The 24081-nt window shown below is 53.8% G+C and overlaps 1 protein-coding gene across 12 annotated transcripts; it reads left to right on the plus strand.

Moving 5' to 3' along the window:
- Positions 1 to 718: 718 nt before the first annotated feature.
- TYK2 (tyrosine kinase 2) lies at positions 719 to 22902 on the plus strand. Of its 12 annotated transcripts, none has more exons than XM_033854354.2 (26): positions 730 to 790; positions 1926 to 2043; positions 2186 to 2250; positions 2606 to 2821; positions 5784 to 5907; positions 6025 to 6172; positions 6491 to 6654; positions 9569 to 9935; positions 10523 to 10732; positions 10853 to 11010; positions 13548 to 13656; positions 13751 to 13940; positions 14028 to 14131; positions 14227 to 14409; positions 14498 to 14585; positions 15522 to 15649; positions 16538 to 16673; positions 16756 to 16910; positions 17631 to 17781; positions 18244 to 18350; positions 18582 to 18774; positions 19149 to 19267; positions 19641 to 19813; positions 20034 to 20151; positions 21130 to 21240; positions 21324 to 22902. In XM_033854354.2, exons 4-26 carry the CDS (start codon positions 2626 to 2628, stop codon positions 21456 to 21458), a joined length of 3567 nt encoding a protein of 1188 aa, XP_033710245.1. In that variant the 5' UTR covers positions 730 to 790; positions 1926 to 2043; positions 2186 to 2250; positions 2606 to 2625; the 3' UTR covers positions 21459 to 22902. The 12 variants fall into 12 exon arrangements, with proteins under 12 accessions (XP_033710250.1, XP_033710245.1, XP_033710248.1 ...); XM_033854353.2 differs by having other exon boundaries at positions 780 to 918; XM_033854355.2 differs by lacking the exon at positions 730 to 790 and adding an exon at positions 857 to 874.
- Positions 22903 to 24081: the final 1179 nt, after the last annotated feature.

Below are 24081 nucleotides of genomic sequence, written 5' to 3' on the forward strand. Positions count from 1 at the left end.
CTGTACTGTGCAGGCCAAAGACAGGACTGTTGCCAAGGTTGAGGAGTAGTCGAGAAGAAGGTTCAGAAGACTACAGTTTGGTCAAGGAGAGAGTCTGTCACCTCTCTGGACCTCAGTTTCTTCCTCTGAGAAATGGGGATAACAGTCCCCAGAGGAACTCCTGCTAGCATCAAATGAGATAACGCGTGGAAAAGGCTCAGCGCATAGCCTTTTCTGTAAAATGACAGTGACCTACTGTGTAGGCATCAGAACTCGGATCAGGTGGGACGTCCAAGCTGCTACCTTGAGAGCAAGGGGCCCTCGGAGGACAGGGCTACAGGTGATCAGAAAAGGGATGTGAGCTGGTGGGCCGGAAATGCCTCCCTTAGAGGAAGGGGGTCTCAGGCCGCCAAGGAGGGCTGGCCAGGCAGACAGGGACGAAAGGCAGGACAGATGTAGGGCCATATGGCAGGGGAGTTGGAGGACTGAAAGACTGCCGAGCTGAGGACCTGGGCTTGCACCAAGTTCAGGTACGGAAGCCTGACTTAGGCCCACCGCCCGCGTGGGTAATGGAATCAGCCTTGCCCCGGCAAGACCTCACACTCCCGCCCGCTGCTGAGCAAAGCATGAAGCCCGCACCAATGGGAGCGCCGCCGTAGCAGCGAGGGGGCGGAGCAGAGCGGCCGCCAATGAGTGTGCCCGTTTCAGGCAGCCAATGGGAGGCGGTGTCCCAGCGGCGATCAAGCGGCGGCTGACCCTGGCTGCTGGGCGGGGCGGGGTCCTAGGTTCGAGCCGGAGTTCCCCGGAAAGGGTGAGTCTGGAGCGGGGGCGGGAGGGGGCGCGCCCGGGAGGTCATCAAGAAGGATGCGGCCGGCGGGACTGCCCTTTGCAGGAGGTGGGTAGAAGCCCCCACACTGCCTTGGGACTGATTGATGCCCGGTGGGTACACGTCGCGGTTCCCGCCCCTGCCAGAAGGGTTTGGAGATTTCTGTTGGGGGGCGGGGGCTGCGGACCTCACCCAGACCTCATCTTCAAAGCTGGGTCTGGGCCCAATGGGGACGAGGAGGGAGGAGATGGGCACCTGCAAAACCCCATCCCCAAGATCTTATCTCGAACGTTAATAAGATAATAATAGCGAACATTTATCAAGCACTTATTGCACGCCAGGCCCGGTGCGGAGCCCTTTCCCTGTCTCACCTCACTGAATCCTCCCATCAACGCTTTGAGAGAGAGACTGTTTTATGCCCATTTTCTAAATGAGGAAACAGGTTCAGAGAGGAGTTGATTCCTGACGACTCCGACATTGTGCTATTACAACCTTCTCTTTTCCCCCATCACTGTCTTAAACCAGTAACATCGGTCGAATCGCTGACAGCCCCTCCCTGCAAATACTGGAGGCCTCAGGAGGCCTGAGCCCTGGGCCTGGCTCTCGAAAAGTTCCAGATTGTTGGGGAAAGAGCTGAACACAGCCCCTTCTCCGCTCAGGGAGCCAGCAGGGACTGGGGTCGCTGGTGGGGGTAGATGTGGTATGCAGGAATCTCAGCTTGAAAGAGAAAAAGGATTATGATGATAAAACCAATAATGACTTCATTCTTGTTTTTATCATATTTGTTATTTTTTCATGCCTGTATCAAGGTACTGAACATGTGACATGCAGAATTGTGTTGAAACATCACAACCTAATTGATCTACAACTCTAGTTTTTTTAAAAAAAAGGATGTAGAAAAAATAACCATAATATAATAATCTGTTTTAGTTACACAATATAAAAAACATGTAAAGTGTAGCAGCAGTAATCAAAATATGAGGTGGAGGAGAATGAAAAGTATAATGTGTACCAGTCCTATTGAAGTGAAGCTGTTATTAGCTTAAAATAGGGTGTTACAAGTGTGAGGTATGTTATGTAAGGCTCATAAAATGTCTTAAACTTGTAACATTAAACTTAGGGTAACCACAAAGGAAAAATCTTATAGTAATTACATCCAAACACAAAGAAAGACAGCAGGATAAGAAACAAGGAACAATGGATGTACAAAACAACGAGAAAACAACAAAATGGCAATAGTAAGTCCTTACCTATCTGTAATATGGTGACAGTGGTGCGTAATTCACTTACAACTCTAGTTTAAAAGTTAAAAAAAAAAAGAATGTAGAAACTTCACAACCATCTCTTCATGGCAACACTCTCAGCATCTCCATTTTCCAGATGGGGAAACCGAGGCCCAGCATGGCTAAGTGACTCATCTGAGTCGACACAGGATTCACCCCCAGGTCTGTCTGGCCACCCCTGTCTTCCTGGTTATTTTGGAAAGGTGGGTTCAGAGCAGATGTAAAAAAAAATTTATTGGACAGAGCAGATTTTTATATTGGTGAATTTGTCCAATAAAGGGGTTTGGTGGTGTTATTGTTCATGACTGATCTGGTAGGTGGGGACACATACCCCAACTCCATCAAACGATTGTGGAAACTGGGGCTCAGGAAGGGGAATTGGGTGTCTAAGTTTGCACAGCGAGCAGGGGTCCAGAATCTTCCCCCCAAGCCTCAGTCTGGATGGTTGGAAGGTTGAGGTGCTCAAAGGGGCCTCCAGGCTGAGGCCTGGGGCTGACAGGATGTTGTTCCTTCCCAGGCAAGCCAGCTGTCAAGAGCATGCCTCTGTGCCAATGGGGGGCCACCACCAGGGGCAGAAAGCCCGATGGGGATGGAGCTCAGCCCATGGCCACCAGAGGAGGCCTGAAGGTGCTTCTGCACTGGGCCGGCCCCGGTGGCGGGGAGCCCTGGGTCACCTTCAGCGAGGCCACACTGACTGCCGAGGAGGTCTGCCTCCACATTGCACACAAAGTCGGTGAGTCCCGGGCATCAGCCCCATAGCGGGGTGGAGGTACTGGCAGCCGCCGGGCCTCATCCATCCAATCGTCTGCCCATTCATTCAGAGGACATTGAGTGAGCACCTAGTGTGTGCCAGCCCCCAGTTACTACATTTGTAGAGCTGATATTCTAACAGGGATCAACAAGAAACACAATAAATAAGAAAACTGTATAGGAGGCCAGAGATCATGGTAAAAGATTTAAAACTTGGGGAGATAAGGGACTGAGCCACGGGTATATCTTGGGGAAGATGGCGTCAGGCAGTGGGAACAGCAAGTGCAAAGGCCCTGAGGTGGGAACTTGCCAGCAACAGTGAGGAGGCCGGTGTGGCTGTAGCCGAGTGAGTGAAGGGGAGACAGGAGTAGGTGAGGGCAAGCAGGTGATGGCACAGGTTGTACAGGGCCTCTTGGGCCTCAGGGAGGACTTTGGATTTTACTCCAAGTGAGGTGGGAGCCACAGAGGACTGTGAGTGAAGAAGGAACGTAATTGGACGCAAGTGTCACAGATGATCTCTGGCTGCTGTAGGGGGAGCAGACTGTGGCGGGCGAGGGTGGGAGTGAAGTAGGAGGTTATGGGGCAGAAGTCAGCCAGGTTCAGATCTACAGTGTTTTAAACCCCAGAGGGAGGAGTTTAGGGCTTAAAGCTTTCCCCAGGAACAGTAGTGAAGCATGGAATGGTTGAGAGAGCCTGCAGCACACGTGCTTGAAAGTTAGTTTCTCCTGCCGGAGGGGGAGAAGGTCTCTCCAAGGGGACTTTGCTTACATGCCCTTTCCTCCAGGACGTCCTCTCAAACCCCCTGTCCCACAACTGGATGGGGGCCTTCTGGTAGATTTCTATAACACCTTGTACTTTCCCATCAATGGCAGATTCTTAAAGAAGTACTGGTTTTCTGGGTGGTGTGAAACATGCCTGGCCAAGGACCCAGAGAACCTGATCTTTTTGAGGAAGCAAAAGATCTTAAGAATAACTGGAGCATAGTTTTCAAGAATTTGGAAGGGGAAGTAGGAATTGAAAGCAGAGCATAATTGTCTGGGTCCAGGTCATGGTTATTCAGTGCTGAGGGGGTTGGGCTTTCTCAGGGGGCAAAGGGGAGCGATGGAAGTTTTAAGCCAGAGAGTGAAACAGATTGGTTCTTTAGGAAGTTGTCTCATAGGGAGGCATGCTCTTTCTTTGGGGGGCAGTACACTTGGATGCAATGATTCTTTTCTTTTCTTTTTTTTTTTTTTTTTGGCCGTGCCATGTGGCTTGTGGAATCTTAGTTCCCTGACTAGGGATTGAATCCAGGCCCTCGGCAGTGAAAGCACCAAGTACCAACCACTGGACCACCAGGGAATTCCCGGATGCAATGAGTTTGGAGAGCAATTTGGCATCGTCTAACATGGTTGAAATGTACATCCCCTGAGGGCACACAGTTCCACTCCTAGATGTGCACTCTACAGACACTCAGCTCATGTGTTCCAGGAGATGTACGTGGGAAAGTTCAGAGTGGCTTCATTTATCTTAGTGAAAATAGGAGACCATCTCAAAGTCTGTGTATAGGAGAATGCACAAATCAGTTTCAATATGGTTGAACACTGGAATACTATACAGCCAGGAAAAAGGAATTTAACCAAAGTTACATATATCATATGTGAAGCTTAAAACCTATCGTAGCATGAAAAAGCAAATTGCAGGACGCCTATGGTATAATACTGCATTTGAATTTATAACATTCAAAGATGATAGAGAATATGAAAATGATAAACTCTAGTTCAGGAGTATAGTTACCTCTTTGTGGGAGGGGAGAGGAGGTGGATGTAGGTGGGGGCTTCAGTTGTACTTGCCAGGTTTTATTCTTTTTCTCGTGGCTGGTACTTAGGTGATTATAAATTATTCTGAAGGACTTCCCTGGTGGTCCAGTGAGTAAGACTCTGTGCTCCCAATGCAGGGGGCCTGGGTTTGATCCCTGGTCGGGGAACTAGATCCTGCATGCATGCTGCAACTAAGGAGTCTGCATGCCACAACTAAAGATCCCTCATGCCGCAACTAAGACCCGGCGCAGCCAAAACAAAGAAAGAAAGAAAGAAAAAAAATTTTTAATTAAAAATAAATAAATACTTCTGAACTATTTTAGATACAATTTTTAAGTGATGTGTATAAAAAATAGATGCTTGGGCAGCCAGTGTGGGGAATGACAGTAAGTTTGGAGGCTGAACTAGGGCTGAGTTTTGGATTTGAAGGAAGTGGGTAGATCCCAGAGAGATGGAGGATGCCGAAAGTACAGGACTTGTGACCAATCTGATGTGGAGGGGGTGGGACGAGTTGAGGACAAGGATGAAGTCCGGCAGAGAGGGGGCAGGTTTGGGGACCTCACATGAGATCTATTTGGAACAAGGCACATCTCAGGGGACCCGAGATGTCTAGAGGAAGACAGCCAAGGGGTAGTTGGATATTTCTCTGGGTCTGGAGTTCAGAGAGAGACCGGGCAAAGTGCCAGCAGTCTGTAGAGCTGTGTTAGTCAGTCTATGATAGGTTTTGCTGTAGTAACAAGCAGCCCCCCAATTCTACTGGGTTAAGACAATGAAAATTTACATAAAATCTAATGCAGGTCAGATGGTTCCCCTCTATCTTATAGCTTCACCACTAGGCATAAGGGGTTTCCAACATCCCTGGGGCAGCGAAGATGGCAGGAAAGTTTATTTCTAGGCCTGGAAAAATGTACTCCCTTATGCCCACATCCCACTGGCCAAAAACCAGCCCAATGTCTCCATCCTAGCTGCAAGGGAGGCTGGGAAATGTAGTTTTCCTGTGAGGCCATAGGATGGTTTACATATTGCATTGTCCTCTGTTGGCAAGGCAGGAGGCCCAGGGAGGGATTGTGAAGGGAGACAGTGGGTCTGGGGGTCCACAGGGCTAACGGCAGCAGGCATTGACTCCTGACTCATTTCTCCCCTGTCCAGGCATCACTCCACCCTGCTTCAATCTTTTTGCCCTCTTCGATGTCCAGGCCCAGGTCTGGCTGCCTCCAAACCACGTCCTGGATATGTCCAGAGACTCGAGCCTGATGCTGTACTTCCGCATGAGGTGGGTGAAGTCCCCTTGGAAGGCTTTCGTTCTGTCCCTTCCCTCCCCTGTCCCCACCTTCCTGGACCTGGTCTGAATCCGTGCTAAACCCCAGCTGCGCCCCCTCCCTTCCTGCAGGTTTTATTTCCGGAACTGGCATGGCATGCATCCCCAGGAGCCGGCTGTGTACCGCTGCGGTCCCCCAGGGTCCGAGCCTTCCTCAGAACAGGCCGAGCAGGGGGTGCAACTCCTGGACCCCGCCTCCTTTGAGTACCTCTTTGAGCAGGTGTGAGCAGGGCTGGGGAGGTGAGACTGTTTGTGAGGGAGGTTGCAAATGAGGAGTCCTCACTTCCCTCCCAATTTGCTGTAGCTAGTAGGTTTCAACTCATGCCATCTGGGATTCTTTGGCTGCCTGAACCAAAGGGTTTTGAGACTCTTAGGGTTGTAGGGGTAAGTGCTGTGATTGATTAGTGATGTCTGCCACAGGCATAGGGTTGGGCAGAGGAGGCATACATGTGGGGTCCTTCCCTTCCCCAAAGTGACCAGAAGCTGGGGAGTGAACAGGTTCTCATGCCTCCCTTTCTGCCTGATTCCCCATCCCCAGGGCAAGCATGAGTTCATAAATGACGTGGCATCGCTCTGGGAGCTGTCAAGCGAGGAGGAGATCCACCACTTTCAGAACGAGAGCCTGGGCATGGCCTTTTTGCACCTCTGCCACCTCGCTCTCTGCCATGGTGTCCCCCTTGAGAAGGTGGCCAAGAAGATCAGGTATTGAGAATGAGGCGGGAACACTGCATAGGTGGGTGGACATGCCCAGGCATCTGGTGGCCAGGGTAGACCTTGCATACTGTCATGCCTTCATTCATTCAACAAACATTTATTGACTGCCTACTGTATGCTTGTACTAGTTCTTTTTTCTTCCAGCCGTGCTGAGCGTCTTGTAGGATCTTAGTTCCCTGACCAGGGATTGAACCCAGGGCCCTGGCAGTGAAAGCACTGAGTCCTAACCACTGGACCGCCAGGGAAGTCCCTGGTACTAGTTTTGGGTGTTCTGGACACAACAGTCAATAGGACAGACAAAAATCCCTGCCCTCCTGGAGGTCACATCTGATGAAGGAGACAGGCAATAAACAAAATACAAAAATAAAATGTATAGCGTTTTAGACAATGATAAGTGCAATGGGGAAAAATTAAGCAGGAACAGAGGAAGAAGGGGTGTGTCAGGGAATGGGGGGCGTACAATTTAAAACTGGGTCATCATAAGAACCTACTGTATAAAAAATAAATAAATTAAAAAAAAAACCTGGGTCATCAGGGAATTCCTCACTGAGAAGGTGACATTCAAATTCAAAAATCTGAAGGAAGTGAAGGAGGGAGCCAGGTGGGTATTTGGGAGAAGAGAATTCTCCACAGAGGGATCAGCCAGTGCAAAGGCCCTAAGATTGTACCATGCTTGATATGTGGTGGAGGAAGTGTGGCTGGAGCAGGGTGAGCTTGGAGGACTCCCTAGAATTCAAGGGAAAAAAGGAGGCAGGAGTCTGGAGAGCTGCTAGCCTCCACTGCAGTGAGGGCTGGGGCAATCAGGGCACACTGCCTGGAGGAGGCAGCAAGAGAAATGGGTCTTTCAGGACCTGCAGTTCTTTTTTGGCCGCGCCACACAGCTTATGGGATCTTAGTTCCCCAACCAGGGATTGAACCCACGCCGAGTCGTAACCACTGGACCGCCAGGGAATTTCCCAGGACTTGCAGTTCTTAAAGCACATATTTTTCAATCCCTGTCGTGTTATCACTGGAGGACTAGGGCTGTGACAGTGAAGCCCAGGACGCTGGGAAGCCCAGAAGAGGGACCCTATCCAGCCTGGAGATCAGAGCATGCTCCTGGGGGGAGGTGATTTCTGCTAAGACCTGAAGGTTCAGTTGGCTTTATCCAGATGTGGATTGCTTTGGCCAAGCATTCGAGGGAGAGGGAACAGCATATACAAAGGCCCAGAGGCAAGAGGTGGTAAAGGCCTAGTTTCCAGGGGAACTGAACTCGGAATGTGATTGCCCAAATGCAGGAGACGGCCAGGCACTAGTCAGGGAACCTTTTTCCCTGAGAGCTCTAGGGAGCCCTGGAAAGCTTGGAAGTGGGGGCAGAAGGCAGCTAGAACCTTGACCTTCAGGATCTTTGTATTCAAAGGTTGGAAGAGGTGGCTTGGGACATGGAGGATGAGGCTTCAAATCTCATCTAAGTGGGCTATGCTGGTGCGCAAGTGCAGGGCAGGAGAAGGGGTGAAGGGTATGGCTTTGTGAAGAGCAGAGCGCCTTCCCAGAGCTGTGCCTTCTATTGATAATCATATTAATGATCAAAACAATAGCGACTTCTCCAATAATAATAATAGCCAACACTCACATAGTCCTTATTTTATGCCAATCAATAGTCCTGATTCTCTCATCAGCCCTAGAAGTGGGCACTGTTTGATCCCATTTTACAGATGAAAAGACAGAGAGCCCTTTAGAGCTTAAGGAAGTTGCCCAAGAGCTGGGATTTCCGACCTATAGTCTCCTCCAAAGTCCTGGGCCCTGGGCCCAGACACCACCTGGCCTCCCTGTGCTGGCCCTTTATAGCATTCTCTGTCCACCTTCATGACAGCCTGCCTGTTTTTTTTTTTATTGTTTTGGGGTTTTTTTCAGTTTTAATATTTTTTATTTTTATGTTTTAAATTTTTGGCCGCACTGGGTCTTCGTTGCTGCGTGCGGGCTTTCTCTAGTTGTGGCGAGCGGGGGCTACTCTTTGGTGAGGTGTGCGGGCTTCTCATTGTGGTGGCTTCTCTTGTTGCAGAGCACGGTCTCTAGGCTCGTGCGCTTCAGTACTTGTGGTGCATGGGCTCAGTAGTTGTGGCTCGCGGGCTCTAGAGCACAGGCTCAGTAGTTGTGGCGCAAAGGCTTAGTTACTCCGAGGCATGTGGGATCTTCCCGGACCAGAGCTCGAACCCGTGTCCCCTGCATTGGCAGGCGGATTCTTAACCACTGCGATACCAGGGAAGCCCCCCCTAATATTTTTTAAATTGAAATATAGCTGATTTACAATGTTGTGTTAATTTCTGCTATACAGCAAAGTGATTCAGTTATACATATATATACATTCTTGTTTTTTTCATCCTCTTTTCCATTATGGTTTATCATAGGATATTGAATATAGTTCTCTGTGCTATACAGTAGGACCTTGTTGTTTATCCATTCTATGCATAAAAGCTTACATCTGCTAACCCCAGCTTCCCACTCCATCTGTCCCCCAACCTCCTCCCCGTTGGCAACTAGAGTCTATTTTCTATGTCTGTGATTCTGTTTCTGTTTTGTAGATAGGTTCATTGTGTCATATTTTAGATTCCACATATAAGTGATATCATATGATATTTGTCTTTCTCCTCCTGACTTACTTCACTCAGTATGACAATCTCTAGTTGCATCCATGTTGCTGCAGATGGCATTGTTTCATTCTTTTTAATGGTTGAGTAGTATTCCATTGTATATAAGTACCACATCTTTATCCATTCATCTGTTGATGGCCATGTAGGTTGCAGCCTGTCTGTTTTCTAGACGAGGCAGCTGAGGTTCAGAGAGATGAAGCCACTTGCCCCACGTCACCCAGCTAGGCCTGCAATCCCGGCCCCTGACTGGCCCCTCCTGGTCGTCCCCACAGCTTCAAGGACTGCATCCCACGCTCCTTCCGGCAGCAGATCCGGCAGCACAATGCTCTGACGCGGCTGCGCCTGCGGAGCATCTTCCGCAAGTTCCTGCGGGCCTTCCAGCCGGGCTGCCTCTCCCAGCAGGTTGTCATGGTGAAGTACCTGGCCACACTCGAGCGGCTGGCGCCCCGCTTCGGCACAGAGCGCGTGCCCGTGTGCCACCTGGAGCTACTGGCCCAGGCCGAGGGGGAGCCCTGCTACATCCGGGATGGCGGACAGGCCCCTCCTGACCCCGGGCCCGAGTCTGCTGCAGGACCCCCCACCCACGAGGTGCTGGTGTCGGGCACCGACGGCATCCAGTGGCGGCTGGTACAGGCAGAGGTGAGTGGGGCGCCTCTTCCATCTAGCAGTCCAGGGCAGCTGGGGGTGGCGCGCCCTTGCTCAGCCTTGGCCTTGGCCTCCGAAGGTGGTTTTCCCCCACGTGCCTCTGGGGTGTGTCAGTCTGTGCCTGGGAGTCTGTTCCTTTTTTTTGTTTTGTTTTGGTTTTTTGTTTTGTTTTTTTTGGTCACGCGGCATGGCATGTGGGATCTTAGTTCCCCAAGCAGGGATCGAACCCGTGCCCCTTGCATTGGAAGAGTGGAGTCTTAACCACTGGACCGCCAGAGAAGTCCCTGGGGGTCTGTTTCTTGGGGAGTGTCCTCTGTCTGCCTGCCCCCCTGGGGACCTGATTTCTGGGGTCTGGCATCTGGGGCCGAGAGGGTGAGGAACCTCCATTCTACTCTCCCCGAAGTTCCAGTTTCTGGCATGTGTATCTCTCTGGGTGGGTCTCCTGTCCAGCCTGTGACACTGGGGTTGATGGGGGGGTTGCCTGGTCCCTCCAGCTCCCGCCTCTCCCCCGGGGAAAAGTGCAGTGGGACTAAACAGGCACTGCCCTGCTCCATTCACCTGCCCCACGTGCTGGTTTCCAGACTGCCAGTGATGGTGGTGGTGGTGGCGGCAGAAGGATGCCCCATGCTGGCCCATCTGGGAAGAAAGCCAAGGCCCAGGAGGTAGGCAATCAGCCAGTGTACAGACCTCAGGAGGCCCCATGGGCCTACTTCTGCGACTTCCAGGACATCACCCACGTGGTGCTGAAAGAACGCCGCGTCAGCATTCACTGTCAGGACAACAAGTGCCTGGTGGGGCCCGGGACGGGGGGCCGGGCTGGCCGTGGGGGGAGGGTTGGGGGACGGTGGGAGCCTCTGGCCTGTGACATCTGCCTGATGTTGTCCTCCCCACCACCGCCCCCTCGCCTGCAGGAGTTGACCCTGCCTTCCCGGGCTGCGGCCCTGTCCTTGGTGTCACTGGTGGATGGCTACTTCCGCCTGACGGCCGACTCGAGCCACTACCTATGCCATGAGGTGGCGCCTCCGCGTCTGGTGATGAGTATCCAGGACGGTATCCACGGACCCCTGCTGTGAGTGCCGGGAAGGGCGGGCGGGCTGCGTGGTGGTGACTGAACTGGCATGAGCTCTAGGGACTGTGGGGTTTGAATGAGGTGTGTGCATGTCGGTGTCTTAGTGTGTGCATGTGTGTCTTAGGGTGTGAAGGCCTGTGTGTTCACCCATGTATATGAGTGCACATGTGTGTGCAAGCATCCATGTCTCAGTGTGTGTGTGCCTGTGTGTGCACGTGAGTGTGCATGCACGTGTGCGGGAGCATTCGTGTCTAGTGTGCACACGCGTGTCTGTGTGTGCGTGCGTGTACACATGCAAGGATTTGCTCATACAGCATTGTGCATGCATTCACGTCGGTGGGTGCTCACGTGGGTGCATGTGTGCACCCAGGGGTTATGGGGGGAGAACGGGCACCTGTCACGGCATGGACGGTGTGTCACGCTGAGAGTGCCTGGGTTTGGGACTGTCACCACGCATCTCTGGATGTTTAACAGCCCATTCGGCACGCAGCTGTGTCACTACTCTGGGGAGTGTGTCTTGTTTGGTTTTGTTGTTGTTGGTTTGGCCGCGCCACGGGGCACGCGGGATCTTAGTTCCCCGGCCAGGGATGGAACCCATGCCCCCTGCAGTGGAATCGCAGAGTCTTAACCACTGGACCACCAGGGAAGTCCTCCAACTGCGTTTTAAATTGTCAGTGTGTGTTTTTGCACGTGACAGGACGGGTGAGTTTTGCTGGGCTATGCGTTGTCCAAACGCTGGTGGCTGTTCAGATATACGTGTGGGTGTTTACACCCCTGCAGGCATGTGTCTGTCCTGGTACTTGTGGATCACTGTCTGAGCGCTCCTGCTTGGACGTGTGGGGCTGAGAATGTGAAGTGTCAGGGCTTATGTGGTCATCAGGTGTGTGTGGCCATCCTGTATGCTGCCGGGTTGGGGTTTGTGACCATCAGCTCGTCTGCTCATTGGCCCTGTGCCTGGGTATCTCCTGTCCTATCTGTGACACTTGGACTGGCCCCTAGGTCAGTCTAAGAGGTCTCACCCTTCCAAGCCTAGTCTCTACACCAGAGGAGGGTGAAGTGGTCGTTTCGCCTCTCAAGGGCTGTGGCTGTACGGGCCACATGGGCCATGTGGCCTATGGGCCATGTCAGCGTGTGTCTTAGTCCATTCGCGCTGCTCTAACAGAATGCCAATGACTGGGTGGCTTAGAAACCACAGACACTTATTTCTCACAGTTCTGCAGGCTAGAAGTCCAAATTCAAGGTGCTCGCAGATCCAGTGTCTGGTGAGAGCCCCACCTCCTGTTACATAACCAAAGTTCAGTCTTCTGGCTGTGTCCTCATATGGTGGAAGGGGTGAGCGAGATCTCTGGGGTCCATTTTATTTTTGTATTTATTTATTTAAATTAATATATTTACTTAATTTATTTTTTGGCTGTGTTGAGTCTTCATTGCGGTGCCCTGGCTTTTCACTGTGGTGGCTTCTCTTGTTGCAGAGCGTGGGCTCTAGGCACATGGGCTTCAGTAGTTGTGGCACTCAGGCTTTAGTAGTTGTGGCTCACAGGCTGTAGAGCGCAGGCTCAGTAGTTGTGGCGCACGGGCTTCGTTGTTCCGCGGCATGTGGGATCTTCCTGGATCAGGGCTCGAACCCATGTCCGCTGCATTGGCAGGCGGATTCTTTTTTTTTTTTTTTGGCAGGCGGATTCTTAACCACTGCGCCACCAGGGGAGTCCCTGGGGTCCATTTTATAAGTCACTAATCCTATTCGTGACGGCTCCACCCTCATGACTTAATCACCTACCCAAGACCCACCTCCTAAGGCCATCGCCTTTGTCGGGGGTTAGGGCTTCAACATAGGAATTTTGGGGGGACACAGACATTCAGTCTATGGTACCACATATGTAACTGTCAGAGTCTGTGTGGCTGTGTCACCTTGTAGTACCTGTTTGTGCTTATGACAGTTGTCCCCTCTGAGTCTGGGATGCCAGTGCCCCGTGCTGTTACGTTACACAGCGGCTGTGTCTGCGATCTTTCATACTTTTTTTTTCTTTTTTTTTTTTCGGCCGCACTGTGCGGCATGCGGGTCTTAGTTCCCCAACCAGGGATTGAACCTGCACCCCCTGCAGCGGAAGCGTGGTCTTAACCACTGGACTGCCAGGGAAGTCCTCTGTCTGTGATCTTTTCCTTTCGGTGTGTGACAGACTGCATTGTGCGTCACCCTGGGAGTGGCAGTGTCTATGGCTGGGTGTGTGCCGTGTGTGTGTGTGTGTGTGTGTGTGTGTGTGTGTGTGTGTGATCTTGTCGGCCACGGTGTCCACAGTTGTTACACACGAGCATGTGCCTGTTCCGGTACCTGTGTCTGTGTGTGTTTTCATGCATGGGACAGGGTTACCTGCGTGTGTGTGTTCAGACACGGTGTCACCACATAAGGTGTGTCTGACATTTATCCCAGCTGGAGTGTGCCCTGCTGGGCAGGTTTTGTGTGTCCTTGTTGCCAGGTGTGGGTCCAGCAGTGCTCCCAGGTGCCCTGATGGTGTCCCTTTGTGCCCCCACCCGCCCAGGGAGCCATTTGTGCTGGCCAGGCTGCAGCCCGAGGACGGCCTTTACCTCATCCACTGGAGCACCAGCCACCTCCACCGCCTTATCCTCACGGTGGCCCAGCGTGACCAGGTGGGCCTGGGGCGGGGGTCCTGGGCTGGGGCTGGGCGTGCTCCCTGCCTGGACCCCTGCTCACCGCCCTCACCCCTGCTGCCACCTGCTCCAGGCACCCGGCGTGAAGGGCTTGCACCTACGGAAGTTCCCCATCGAGTTGCAGGCTGGGACTGTCACGCTGGAGGGCTGGGACCGGTCCTTCCCCAGCGTGCGCGAGCTGCGGGTTGCCCTGCAGGGCTGCTCCCTGCGGGCCGGCGACGACTGCTTTTCCCTGCGCCACTGCTGCCTGCCACGGCCAGGAGGTACCAAGATGGGGGTGCCACAGGGCTCGGGTTGGGGGGGGTCCTCTTCCCTCCGTGCCGACTTTCAGGGACTGCTTCCATCCCCAGAGATCTCCAACCTCATCGTCACACGGGGACCTCGGGCCAGCAGCAGGCCACTCAACCTCAGCCATCTCAGCTTCCACCAGATCCGCCAGGAAGACATCACCCAGGTGCGTGGCGCGGGGGTGGCCCCTGCGGGCGCGGGACACCAGGAAGGCAGCCTGGAGCCGTTGTCATGGAGATCTTCCACACCATGTCCCCCCAGCTGTCCCACTTGGGCCAGGGCACAAGGACCAATGTGTATGAGGGCCTCTTGCGAGTGGGGGGCGGAGGCCCTGAAGAGGACAAGGTGGATGGCGGGGACCCCCCCATGCCCGGGGCGGGCTGTGAACAGGAGCTGCGAGTGGTACTCAAGGTGCTGGATCCCAGTCACCATGACGTCGCCCTGGTGAGTGAGCGTGGCCAGGGGATGGGGGGCAGGGTGAAGAGGGTCAGGGTCAGGGCCTGCAGCCCCCTAACCTGCCCTGTCCCCACAGGCCTTCTACGAGACAGCCAGCCTCATGAGCCAGGTCTCCCACGTGCACCTGGTCTTCGTGCATGGCATCTACGTGCACGGCTCCGAGAGTGAGTGGGCCCTGCCCCACCCCCGACATACACACACACCCCACCCCACTCTGCCCCATTTACAGCCCGACCCCACTTACACTCTTGACCCGCATCCTTATCCCTGACTGCACACTGACCTTTGACCTCCACCGCACCCCTGAACGTACCCCAGCCTGTGCCCATCGACTCTCATCTCCAGCCTAAACCCTGTCCGCACCATGACCCTTAGCAGCTCCCTGATCCCTGGCTACGCCCCAACCGTCTACCTGCACCCCGACTCCAGACTGCATCCCTAGCTCCATCTACCACCCAAACACCTCTAAATCCAGCCCCTGTGTATCCTCTGACCCCCTCGATACTGTGACAGCATGCAGACCCCAGCCTTGTTGGCCACCCCGATCCTCCCAGACCTCAGCCCCTGCTTCTCCCCCCGCTCTCCCGCTACTCTGTGCGCACCTCCTTGTACAGGGTGCCCACGGCCGCCCCCAGACTCGCCGACCTCAGCACCACGTGTCCGTCTCTCCTGCTTTCCCCGCAACGCTGGCCTACGTGCCGAGCCTGCGCACCTCTCACTGCACAGGCACCCCCAGCCCTGTGGGATCCCAACCTCCAGCTCCACTTCCTCCACTGGTCTGCACCCTCCCCCCGGTTCCCCAGTCCCGTCCTGACCTTTGTCACTCACTCGCAGCCTCCTCTCTACCCCAGCCCCACCCTGGACCCAAATGCCAGCATTCAGCTCGGCCTCACCCTGCACCCACCTCCGCTGGCCCTCGGTACTGCATTCCTCCTCTCCCCAGAGTCGCTTCCGAGCCTACCCCCACACCCTTGCCCGACACCTTCCCCACCTACAATCCCAGCTGCACCCCCCACCCCCCACCCCCACCCCCTGTCCTGCCCCTGGCGCCCTGGAGGGTAAGCTGGTGGGCAGCACCTGCAGTGGCTGGGCCTTTGCAGATATCATGGTGACGGAGTACGTGGAGCACGGGCCCCTGGACGTGTGGCTGCGGCGGGAGAGGGGCCGCGTGCCCCTGGCCTGGAAGCTCACAGTGGCCCAGCAGCTGGCCAGCGCCCTCAGCTACCTGGTGCGTGGTCTGCGGGCGGGGCCTGCGCGGGTGGGGAGGGCCAGGGCAGCTCCCACGTTGCGTATGGAGGCCTGAACGCACCCATCCATGCACTGGATCTTCCCATGAACCTCCTCTGCTCACGCACCCCTGTGGCTCCCATCTCTCCCCACCTCCTCCACTTGGTGTCCAAGGCCCCGTGGCAGTCGCCTCTGTCCCTCTTGCCATTTGTTCCCCAGCCCTTCCCGGTCCAGTCACCCCAGTTTCCAGAACACCCCCTGTGTGCCGGGCTCTGTCCTAGGCCCTGGGGACCCAACAGAGAACAAAACAGACAGAAGTTTCTGTCCTTGGGGAGCTGGCACTTTAGTTGGGAGGGACAAGCGAGAAATAATAATTCGTACATTACATTACATAGTACGCCAGAAAGTAGCAAGAACTGTGGGTAGAAAAGCAGAGGTGGAGAGGAGGATTTGATACAGTTTGGGGAAGGGGTGATGTCTTAAACAGGTGGGTTGGGGAAGGCCTCACTAAGGTGACCTGGAGGTGACATGGGGTGAGGGGAGAGGTGGGTAGTTGTGAGTGTATCTGGGAGAAGTGCATTCCAGGCAGAGGGGACAGCCAGTGCAAAGGCCCTGGGGAAGGAGCATGCCTGCCATGGGTTTGAGGACCACAGTAGGGTCCTCTGGCCTTTTGTCCCTGGCTGAGAGCCTTGGCCACCAGCACTGGGAAAACAGGAAGGACCCACTGGAGACCCAGTGCTGCCTTGTCACTATGACAATGGACTGGTATCTCCATAACGACCATGATTGTCTTTTTCACTTGGGCTGTCCCTGGGGGGACCATGTGGGATGGGGTAGGGGTGGGGTCTATAGCCCCCAGTGGCCACGCCCCCTTTCCCCCCTACCCCAGGAAGACAAGAGCCTGGTTCACAGCAACGTGTGTGGCCGGAACATCCTCCTGGCACGGCTGGGGCTGGCGGAGGGCACCAGCCCCTTCATCAAGCTGAGTGACCCCGGTGTGGGCCTGAGCGTCCTCTCCAGGGAGGGTGAGGACGCAGGCAGGGCTGGGCACAGGGGCGGGCTTCCCCCACTCCTTTTACCTTGCTGACCTCTGACTCTGGCCCCCAGAACGGGTGGAGCGGATCCCCTGGACAGCCCCTGAGTGCCTGTCCGGTGGAGCCAATAGCCTAAGCACTGCAGCCGACAAGTGGGGCTTTGGTGCCACCCTCCTGGAGATCTGCTTCGATGGGGAGGCCCCCCTGCAGGGCCGCAGCCCCTCCGAGGTATGTCCAGGGGAGCCCTGGGCCCTTCGCACAAAGAGGGCTGGCACCGCCAAGGAGTCCAGAGGGTACATTCAGGGTCCAGAGCTGCCTCCCCTCTGGCTGTGCAGCCTCATCTCTCTGGGGCTCCATCAGGTCATCTGTCAGTTGCAGTGAACTGCAGTCCCAACCTCATAAGGTCGTTATGGCACAAAGCAAATAGATCACATGCTTTAGGCAGAGTGACCAGGGCATCAAGGGGGAGGCACAGGCTGTCGGGAGGAAGGGGACCCAGAGGATGGCCCTGACCCAGCTGAGGGATGGGGCAGGGCTTCCCAGAGGAGGTTTTAATCTAAGTGCAGAAATATCAGTGTCCCGGGCTAGGAAGAGCAGCCTAGGTGGTGGACACAGCCTATGCAAAGGCCGGGAGGCTTTGGGGCATTCAGGGAGCTGCAGTATGCAAAAGCGTTCTGGGAGCAGAGGTGGGTGGAAGGCAGGGCAGGAAGGGCCAAGTGTGAGATGCTCCAGCACAGCACAGCCTGCTCTCCTTGGGTTCCAATCCTGACTCTGCGGTGGTGGGCAAGTCTGCATCCCGTTGCCGAGGCTCAGGGGCCTCATCTGTAAAATGGGAATGACAAGAACGAGGACCTGGCTGGTCTAGCCCTGCTCTGGGGACTTGACTCTGCCTCTTGGGGAAGGGGACTGAGGGTGTACACTGACTCCTTCCGGTCCTCTCTCCAACAGAAAGAGCGCTTCTACCAGAAGCAGCAGAAGCTGCCTGAGCCCTCGTGCCCAGAGCTGGCCATACTCACCAGCCAGTGCCTGACCTATGAGCCAGCCCAGCGGCCATCCTTCCGCACCATCCTGCGTGACCTCACTCAGCTGCAGCCCCAAAGTGAGCATCACTCCAGGGCGGGGACCCTGGAGGGGGGGAGGGGCTGGGATCCCGGCTGACTCAGGCATGGTGCACCCAAGTCTCTGTACAGTGGCTTAGGGTGTGTGCCGGTTTCTAATTCACTTAAGTAAGGGGGAGGGGAAGCCCCAAGCTCTCCTTTATGTTTTGCTTGGGGAGAGCCACGGCTTCTTTGGATGAATTAGACCCTGGCAAATTTTTTGGTTATTAATGAAAAGTTTGTGCCCTTTACCCAATCTCAGAACATCCCAGGCTTTGGTTATGGTGCAGCCAGCTCTGTGTTTTGGACAATAAGAGGAATTTTCCAGCCCTTGCAAAAAAAAAAAAAAAACAGTTTGCTTATCTCTGGGATCGGATGCTGGGGATAGCAGTAGCTGGCTTTCTGTGTCCCCAAGTGTGGACCCTTTTGGAGAAAGGGCTGTGTTCCAGACTCACCCACTGTAGCTCTTCCAGATCTCGTTGATGTCTTGTCTGTGAACCCGGACTCACCGGCGTCAGATCCTACGGTTTTCCACAAGCGCTATTTGAAAAAGATCAGGGATCTGGGTGAGGTAAGGGCGAGGCCTGGAGGACCGGCGGCGGGGCATGGGCTGCTCCAAGGCCCTGGCCTTAGAGACTCTCAGCTTCAAGGGAGGCCCCGGGGAATTGAAAGGGAGGCCTCAGCCCCAAGGGGACCCATCCACATGGAGTAGGTGGGGCCTTGGATTTTCCAAACAAACCTGCCTGGAGGTGGGGCCTGGGGAGCTGGGGGTGGGGCTGACGCTCCTGCACGCTCCGGCCAGGGTCACTTCGGAAAGGTCAGCCTGTACTGCTACGATCCAACCAATGACGGCACTGGTGAGATGGTGGCCGTGAAGGCCCTCAAGGCAGGCTGCGGTCCCCAGCTCCGTACAGGCTGGAGGCGAGAGATCGAAATCTTGCGCACACTCTACCACCAGCACATTGTCAAGTACAAGGGCTGCTGCGAGGACCAAGGTGGGCGGGGCCTAGAGATGTAACAGGGCGGGGCTATGGCTTGGGTGTGGCTTGGTGGGCGGGGCCAGCAGGACCTGGCCAATTAGAGTCTCTCGGCCCCAGGCTGGAAGATGCAGTTTGCAGACACCAAGGTGGGCGAGGCCGGCTGCCTCCTTTCCATCCTTAGGTGCTCTGCTGGGGCCAGGATGGGTGGGAGCCACCGTCAGCTCCCTTGCCTGTGGACGGGTTCAGGATGGGTCCGCCCCACCTGAGGACTGGTCCTAGTGTGGATGGATCTTGGTTTTCCCTCCCCACCTTGGGATAGGGGGTGCAGGGTGGGCAGCCTGTGGTCCAGGTCTCTACCACCCTTACGGGCCGCTCCTCTCCGGTGTCAGGCGAGAAGTCGGTACAGCTGGTCATGGAGTACGTGCCCCTGGGCAGCCTCCGAGACTACTTGCCTCGGCACAATGTCGGGCTGGCCCAGCTGCTGCTCTTCTCCCAGCAGATCTGCGAGGTGGGCCAGCCTGCCCCTGCTCCCAGAACCTGCCCCCTTCTTTGGCTTGGCCTGAGCTCCCTATCTCCCCCGCCAACCCCGCTGGGCCTGCTCTCCTCCATCCTTGTCCATTCAGCAGATCACCTGGCCACACCCCCACTGGCCCAGGCCCCCACCCCCCTCCCAATTCTCCCGCCCCCTGCCCCGGGGGGAGCCCCCCATGTGGCTCCACCTCTGCTCTCTGGCTCTGCTCCTTTTCTCTCTGGCCCCAGCTGCCATCCTGCCCGTTCTCGCGCCTGGTCCCCGCCAACTTGACTGTCCCCTAGCCATCCTGGTCACTGCTTCTCAGGCCCGGTCCTGCCCCCGCGCTGATCCTGACTTGCCCCACCCCCAGGGTATGGCCTACCTGCACGCGCAGCACTACGTGCACCGAGACCTGGCCGCACGCAACGTGCTGCTGGACAACAACAGGCTGGTCAAGATTGGGGACTTCGGTCTCGCCAAGGCCGTGCCCGAAGGCCATGAGTACTACTGTGTGCGCGAGGATGGGGACAGTCCCGTGTTCTGGTAACCAGCGGGACCCAGCCGGAGGGAGGGGTGCCAGGGTCACCTGGAGCAGACAGGGTGGAGGAGATGGATTCCGGGGTCTCAGACGACAGGGCCTGGGTCAAGTGACACTGCCCCCCCTCTTAAGGGTGGGGCCCTAACTGGGACCACAGGGCTCCTAAGCCTCAGGTAAGGACTCCAGCTCGGTCTGGCCCAAGGCCTGAGTGCCCTCTCTCCCCAGGTATGCCCCGGAGTGCCTGAAGGAGTGTAAGTTCTACTATGCGTCTGACGTCTGGTCCTTTGGGGTCACCATGTATGAGCTGCTGACCTACTGTGACTCCACCCAGAGCCCCCCCTCGGTGAGAGCCAGGCCCACACCCCGACCTCATCCTAGAGGAGTTAGCGAGGCATGCATTCAGTTCCCAGCTCCCCCACCCTAGCAAGGACTTAACCTACCTGAGCCTCACAGTCGCATTCTGTAAAGTGGGCCAGTTACACTGCAGAGGGCTTGGATTGTGACCGAAACCCACTCAGATAGGAACGGCTTATTCTGCCATTTGCAAACCCCAAGGGGACAGTGGGAACATGGCTTGATCTAGACCTTCAAATGCCATCAGGAATCCCATTTTCTCCATCTCTCAGCTCTGCTGATTTCCATGGTAGCATTTTGTTTTTTTTGCCGTGCCACGCGGCATGTGGAATCTTAGTTCCCCGATCAGGGATCAAACCTGTGCCTCCTGCAGTGGAAGCACCGAGTCTTAACCACTGGTAGCATTTCTTAAGCAAGGCTTCCCTTTGTTGTGGCAACAGTGGACCCAGCTGAGGGGAGGAGGGTCTTTCTCTTTCCAGCATAATTCAGGACTCTCTGATTGGCCCAGCTTGACTCACGTGCCCTCCAGGAAGCCACTCACTGTGTAGTCCTTGGCTGAGGGGAGGAGCCTAGAGTATGTTAGGGGTTTATTCCCAAAGCCAATCAGAGTGTCTTTATAGGAAAATTTTTTTAAAAAATTAAAAAAATTTTTAAAAAATTAAAAGATTTTTCTGAACAGGCAAAAACAACTTGCTGAGGCTTAATAATAATAGCAAGCACCTAATTCAGACTTACTCTATGAATATTAGTTTATCTAAGTTTCACAATAACCCCAGGTGGTAGATGTTATCACCCATTTTACAGATGAGAGAACTGAGGCCCAGAGAGGCGAAGTCATAAGACCAATGTTATGCAGCTGAGAAGTGGTAGAGATGGCATTAGAACTCCTGCCGTCCGGCTTCAGACTCTTGACCTCTATCTAGGCAGCCCCGCCTCTTAAAAAGAGCTTGTCCTGTTTCTTCTGTAGAAATTCATCGAGCTCATAGGCCTCACCCAGGGGCAGATGACAGTGCTGAGGCTCACTGAGCTACTGGAACGAGGGGAGAGGCTGCCACAGCCAGAGAAATGTCCCTGTGAGGTGAGACCCTCCCTTTTCCCCCTGCCCCCACCATCGGACCAGGGAGAGAGCAGAGATCACAGCCTCAGTTTTTCCTTCCCCAGATCTACTGCCTCATGAAGAACTGCTGGAAAGCAGAGGCCTCATTCCGCCCGACCTTCCAGAACCTCATACCCATCCTCAAAACGGTCCACGAGAAATACCAAGGCCAGGCAGCCTCAGTGTTCAGTGTCTGCTGAAGCCCGCCAGCAGCTCTGCTTGGGGGGATTGGAGCAGACGGTACCCACAGAGAGGGCCTCCTGCTTCCCACCCTAAAAGGAGCCCAAGAGGGGGTGGTCAGCCTCACTGACACCCTGTGCCTTACTCCTGTCTGGATGCCCCACCCCTCTGAACTGACTTTCCTTGTCTTAGTCCGTTTGGGCTGCTATAACAAAACGCCACAGACTGGGTGGCTTATAAACAACAGAAATTTATTTGTCCCAGTTCTGGAGGCTGGGAAGTCAAGATCAAGGCACCAGCATGGTTGAATTTTGGCAAAAGCCCTCTTACTGGTTCATAGCCTATGCCTTCTTACTATGTCCCCACAAGGTCCAAGTGGGCAAGGCATCTTTCTGGAGCCTCTTTTATAAGGGCACTAATCACATTCATGAGGGCTCCACCCTCATGACCTATGCACCTCCTAATACCATCACGTTGGGTGTTAGGATTTCAACATAGTGATTTTGAAGGGACAGAAACGTTCAAACCATAGAACCTTCCAAGATCATGAGCCTGACACAGGCTCCTGAGGGATCCAGGACAAGCAAGGAGCTAACCAGGCCCTTTAATCTGATCTTTTTATCTTCCCCCAGCTCCTGCCCTTGGAGCCCACTATCTCCCCTAACTGGTTAAAAACTCGTATTTCCTCTGCTAGAGGCATGGTCCTTGGGCCCTTCTTCAGCAAGTGTCCACTCTCCTGGGGACTGCAGCTAGAGCAAGACACTCATTGCAGAAGAAGTCAGATTCAACTGTTGAACCTTTGCTCACCTCTAAATCACCAGCCAGCAATTAGACCAATGCCTGGAACACAGAAGGCCCTCAAGATGTATATTAAATATATCAACAAAGGACCTGGAGGACCACATGCCATGTAAATAAGATTGCCAGTTTCACCTTTTTCTCGCTGTGTGACCTCAGGCAAGTGGCTTCCCCTCTCTGGGGCTTAGCTTTCAACTATGAACTTGGGATGGTCATGCTTGCTGCCTTGTAGGACTAGTGTCAAGAGCTAATGAGGGCTTCCCTGGTGGTGCAGTGGTTAAGAATCTGCGTGCCAATGCAGGGGACACGGGTTTGATCCCTGGCCCGGGAAGATCACACATGCTGCAGAGCAACTAAGCCCATGCATCACAACTACTGAGCCTGCGCTCTAGAGCCTGTGTGCCACAACTACTGAAGCCTGCACACCTAGAGCCCTGCAACAAGAGAAGCCACGACAATGAGAAGGCCACGCATTGCAACAAAGAGTAGCCCCCGCTCGCTGCAACTAGAGAAAGCCCGCGCACAGCAACGAAGACCCAACACAGCCAAAAATAAAAACAAATAAATAATTTTTTTAAAAAAAGAGCTAATGAGGTCGTATCTGTCAAATGCTTAGCAGAGAGATATGCAAACAACTGCTCAATAAACATTTGATATTATTGTTAATCTGGTGTTTGCCAATGTGTTTCTGCTTAACAGGTATACTTGAGATGGGTCTGCCACATTGTGAAAGGCAGTTAGATTTCTTTCCCATGGGACTTCCTAAGACCCTGTGCATTGCAGCCCTCCTGACTGGTCAGTTTCACACTATTTTAGTGATATTTGCTTTTTATAACAGTTTTTAAAATTATTCATTATAATTGTAAATCTTCCTTTTTTTTTTTTTTTTTTGATATTGCCATAGGCAGTGAAATGTTTCCCTCTTCTGTCCATCAGCCACCACTGTCACCTCCCCGGGAGACAACTAATGTTATCTGGTTTCCTCTTTTGGCTTCCAGAGACATTTTATCCAGATACAAGGAAATCTGTGCACATGTTACATTTCCCCATCTTTTGCAAAAATAAGTGTGTGCTGCTATATAGAGCTCTAGCCTGTATCTTTTCTATTTTTTCCCCACATAATAGGCCTTGGAGGCAAACAGTGTTTTCTCTTTCTATTTTATGGTTGTGTTGTAGCTCATCATTCAAATGTCATCGGCATTTGTTCATGTAATCATTTCTAATCCTTTGCCATACCCTGGGCTGCTGCAGTGAGTAAGCATGTGTGCACATGGTTTCACCCACGTTCAAGGGTATCTGTAGGACAAATTCCCAATGGGAATAGCTGCACGATCTAACCTGGTAACTTGGAAAGTCATTGCCACTAGAATATATTTTGATAGGTGATAGGGCAAGTCTCTCCTCATTCTTTTCTCAAAATTATCTTGGCTTGTTCTTAGGCAGATAATCTTCTTTTTGCATTCTTTTTTATAAAAAATTATTTTCCGGGACTTCCCTGGTGGCACAGTGGTTAAGACTCCACGCTCCCAGTGCAGGGGGCCCAGGTTCGATCCCTGTTTGGGGAACTAGATCCCACCCGCATGCCACAACTGAGAGTTTGCATGACACAACTAAGGAGCCAGCGAGCCGCAACTAAGGAGCCCTCCTGCTGCAACTGAGACCCAGTGCAACTAAATAAATAAATATTTAAAAAAAATTATTTTCCGTTATGGTTTATCACAGGATGTTGAATGTAGTTCCCTGTGCTATGCAGTAGGACCTTGTTCTCTCTGTTTTATTCGTTTTCTTTTTTCTTTTGTCATACCCAGTTACATGGAGATTTTTTTGCCCGTTTGGAAGTCTGGT

This window comes from Tursiops truncatus, chromosome 3, assembly GCF_011762595.2.
Source record: "Tursiops truncatus isolate mTurTru1 chromosome 3, mTurTru1.mat.Y, whole genome shotgun sequence".
Taxonomy (NCBI): Eukaryota; Metazoa; Chordata; class Mammalia; order Artiodactyla; family Delphinidae; genus Tursiops; species Tursiops truncatus.

Bases quoted from the DNA above. Each gene is read 5' to 3' on its own strand.
- TYK2 (XM_033854359.2), top strand. From the start codon at position 2,626: ATGCCTCTGTGCCAATGGGGGGCCACCACCAGGGGCAGAAAGCCCGAT. The intron at 13,657-13,750 runs GTGGGCCTGGGG...CACCTGCTCCAG, and splicing joins CGGTGGCCCAGCGTGACCAG to GCACCCGGCGTGAAGGGCTT. The intron at 13,941-14,027 runs GTACCAAGATGG...TTCCATCCCCAG, and splicing joins CTGCCTGCCACGGCCAGGAG to AGATCTCCAACCTCATCGTC.